General features: G+C 59.2%; 2 protein-coding genes across 2 annotated transcripts in view; one reads left to right on the forward strand and one right to left on the reverse strand.

The window, feature by feature from the left end:
• Window positions 1-185: 185 nt before the first annotated feature.
• On the forward strand, window positions 186-2,177 carry GUITHDRAFT_105274 (hypothetical protein; the record flags this gene model as incomplete). Its single annotated transcript, XM_005836121.1, has 8 exons — window positions 186-277; window positions 378-452; window positions 711-757; window positions 940-1,037; window positions 1,087-1,108; window positions 1,299-1,483; window positions 1,659-1,727; window positions 2,124-2,177. The coding sequence occupies 8 exons, from the start codon at window positions 186-188 to the stop codon at window positions 2,175-2,177; spliced, it is 642 nt and encodes a 213-aa protein (XP_005836178.1).
• Window positions 2,178-3,135: 958 nt separating this feature from the next.
• Window positions 3,136-3,715, reverse strand: part of GUITHDRAFT_68303 (hypothetical protein) — a gene marked incomplete at both ends in the record, with an annotated part of 1,149 nt that continues 569 nt past the window's right edge. Inside the window, one exon of the mRNA XM_005836122.1 lies at window positions 3,136-3,570. Coding sequence (XP_005836179.1) covers window positions 3,136-3,570 — 435 coding nt within the window. The remainder of the gene's footprint in view (window positions 3,571-3,715) is intronic.

The following is a 3,715-nucleotide window of genomic DNA, read 5'->3' on the forward strand; positions in this document are numbered from 1 at the left end:
GGGGGGGGGGGGGGGGAAGGAGGGAGGGAGGGAGGGATGGATGGATGGATGGATGGATGGATGGATGGATGGATGGATGGATGGATGGATGGATGGAGGGAGGGAGGGAGGGAGGGAGGGGATGACGAGGAGGAGGAGGATACTGTTTCAGTTTCTTCGCTCGCTCATGACAGCATCTTGCAGGCATGCACTTGCGATGCGTCGGCTTCTGCGGCATCGACGACTCTGTGGACCCGCGGCTTCTCGCTGCCATCTCGGAGAGCTACCCATGGGTAGAGTGGGGGGTGTTGTTCCATGACGAGAAGCAAGGGCAACCAAGGCAGGTGACGGGAGGAGCAGGAGGACATGGCGGCTGATGCGCATGTTTCCTCCTGCAGGTTCGCCTCCTTGGAGTGGGTGGATGATCTCAAGTTCTTTGCGGAGCATGCCAAGATGAGGCTTGCTGGGCACCTGTGCGTGCTCTCTTGTGTGTCCTCGTCCTCGTCCTCGTCCTCGTCCTCGTCCTCGTCCTCGTCCTCGTCCTCGTCCTTGTCCTCGTCCTCGTCCTTGTCCTTCGTTCTGAGTCAGCATGTTCTTTCAGTTGCTCCAAGTATGTCTTAGATCTGCTGGAAGGAGATGATAGTCGTCCTCGTCCTCGTCCTCGTCCTCGTCCTCGTCCTTGTCCTCGTCCTCGTCCTTGTCCTTCGTTCTGAGTCAGCATGTTCTTTCAGTTGCTCCAAGTATGTCTTAGATCTGATGAAGGGGAAGGGCTTCAAGCGTATGACATGCTCCTGCTCCTGCTCCTGCTGCTCCTGCTCCTGCTCCTGCTCCTGCTCCTGCTCCTGCTCCTGCTCCTGCTCCTGCTCCTGCTCCTGCTCCTGCTCCTGCTCCTGCTCCTGCTCCTGCTCCTGCTCCTGCTCCTGCTCCTGCTCCTGCTCATGTCTTGAGTGTTCCCTGCAGGTTTCCAGCTCAACCCCACCAAGGCCAACAACGTTGACAGCAGCAAACTGACCGCAGAGATGGCGAAGAATCTTGTCAAGGTGGCGGCTGATCATGAGGTTGGTTGCCTCCCTTTTTCCTCTCCTTACTGCTGAGATGATGCGGTAGGATATCGAGTTCATCGTCCAACGTAACGAAGAAACAAAAGTTCTGTGGGAGGCAAGAACATTGTCGTCGTCCTCGTCCTCGTCCTCGTCCTTGTCCTCGTCCTCGTCCTCGTCCACCGTACTTCTCTACATTGACCACCTCCTTTCCTTCCTCCACCTCCACCTTCTCACCCCATCTCCTCACGTCCTCCTCCTCTTCTGCCGTGTCTCCAGGCTCAACCCACCCGCAGGACCTCATGGTAAACGGCTCCTGCCCCACCAACGTCTCGTTCCTCTTCGACGAGTCCAAGGGGAGAGGAGCGGTCTCGTCGCAGTACTCGCCTCCTCCTCCTCCTGCCGTCTCCTTCGGCTATGCTGGAGGTCTGGGCCCTGCCAACATCCGAGAGGAACTCAAGAAGGTGATGAGAGCTGGTGGTGGTGGTGGTGGTGCTGCTGCTGCTGCTGGCGGTGGTGGTGGTGCTGCTGCTGGTGGTGTTGGTGGTGCTTCTGGTGGTGGTGGTGGTGCTGGCGGTGGTGGTGCTGCTGGTGCTTCTACGTCTTCTGACTGCTGCTGGTTCACTTGTGGCATGAAAGATGGAGGCTGCTGCACAAGGAAGAAACATCTGGATAGACATGGAGAGCTCGCTGCGGACGATTCTGAAGGTCAGTGAAAGGAGGAGGTGAGGGAGGAGGAGGAGGAGGAGCAAGGAGTGAAGAGGACCGGAGGGTAGAGGAGCAGAGCGACTAGGAGGTAGAGGAGAGGCTGGGGGAAAGACAGAGCTGGAGGGAGAAGTGGGCGGAGGACGGAGGAAGTTACGAGCGAGCAGGAGGGGCAGGACATCTTCGATGTGTCTAAGGTGATGCGCTGCATATCCGAGGTGACGCGACTCCTCCTCCTCCTCCTTCTCCTCCTCCTTCTCCTCCTCCTCCTCCTCCTCTACTCTGGAGAAATTCACTCTGTGATCTCCCCCGCCCTCCTGGACCACCCTCGTCCTTCCTGTCCCCCACCTCCTGTTCCTGTCTCTCTTCTGCTCCTGGTCTTGCTCTGATCCTCCTCAGGTGATCGCGTTGGGCCTTCTTCCGGACAAGTACAGCAAGAGAGCGAGAGAGTGAGCACAGCGACTAGTTTACAAGCGCACACGAGCAAAGGTCTCCTTCCTCCTCCTCTCAGAACCCAAACAAGTCTGCTCCTAACGTCACCACCCTGCCACGACTGTCAGAAAACACCAGCGACCTCTGCTTCTTCCTCTGCTTCACTACCACCCTCCTCTCCCCACTGACAGTCCCCTGCACCGCTTCCCCTCTGCACCCTCCTTGCCCCCACCCTACCAACTCACAACCCCTACCTCCTCCTCCTCCTCCTCCTTTTCCTCCTTCACCTCGTGGGCAAGACTTCCTTGTTGGGCACCGTGCTCCTCTTGGAGGCGTTTGCTGGCTTCAGCTTCTCCGCGATCTTCTCTGTCCTCCTCAGCTTCTCTGCCGCCTTGAGAGCCCAGCCAGGTCGGAGCTTCCTCCCCTCCTCCCTCTCCTCCTCTCCCCCCCCTGTCGGACTGGCCTCCTCCTCCTCCTCCTCCTCCTTATCCTGCTGGCTCTCCCTCCTCGAGAACTTCGCCAGGTACGCAGCAGGAGCCGAGCTGGACTTGAAGTCTTCGTCCTCCCACCCCCCCAGTCCCCCGCAGTCCTCCTGGCTCGCCCTGTCCTCCCCTCCGCCTCCCCTCCCCAGCAACCCAGCAGGATCAACCCCTGGGGGTCTGCTGGACTTCTTCTTCTTGATCTTGGGGGGCTTCGGGGGCTCCTTCTTCGCCTCCACCTGCAGCTCCAGCTGCTGCTCCCTCAGCTTCCTCGTCCTCGTGTCCCGGTTACTCCCTGCTAGCGTGTACTCGGGCGGCTTCCCGACGAAGACGGTGTGAATCGGGACCTCCGTGCCCACAAGCGCGAGCTTGCAGCCGAAGGCGCTGATGGGGAACGAAACTTCCTGCTCCCCTCTGTGCACCAGCTCCCACCCTCCTGTCTCGCAGCCCGGCTCCTTCTCGAGCCTCCTCCTCCCCCAGTTGAAGTCCTTGGCGTCCACTATGACTCTGATCATGTCCTCCATCACTCTCTCCGTCAGCCTCTCCGTCACGTGCGTGCTCGCCGACATGTCCGGGCTGGCGTTCACCTCGAGCAGCCAGACGTTGAGCTGTTCGTCGAGGATGAAGTCGTACCCGTAGACCTCGCACGAGAACTTGCGGTTTTCCAGCATGTCCTGCGCACACATGAGGGCCCACTTGGAGATCCTCTTCATCTGCGGCAGGATCTTCTCCTCCCAGGCCTCCTGCTGATTGTGGGAGAGGAGGAAGGACTTGAACGAGTCGAGGTCCCACATGGAGCTGTTCTTGACCTGCTCAAAGTTCTCTCCCTCCTTCTGGATGCTGTTGTTGCACAGGTGCGTGTAGTTGTCCTCCAGGTCCTTCATGGAGAAGTCTGACATGCTGAAGCGAAGGTAGCACTCGTCGTAGAACCAGACCTGTGGATAAGTGAGGAGGATAACGGAGGGGAGGGGAGGGGAGGAGCTAGGGGAGGAGAGGAGAGCATAGAAGAGAAGAGGAGAAGAGAGGAGGGGACGAGGAGAGGAGAGAAGAGGAGGGGAAGGGAGAGGAGGGGAAGGGAGA

The sequence above is a fragment of the Guillardia theta genome, assembly GCF_000315625.1.
Source record: "Guillardia theta CCMP2712 unplaced genomic scaffold GUITHscaffold_19, whole genome shotgun sequence".
Lineage (NCBI taxonomy): Eukaryota > Cryptophyceae > Pyrenomonadales > Geminigeraceae > Guillardia > Guillardia theta.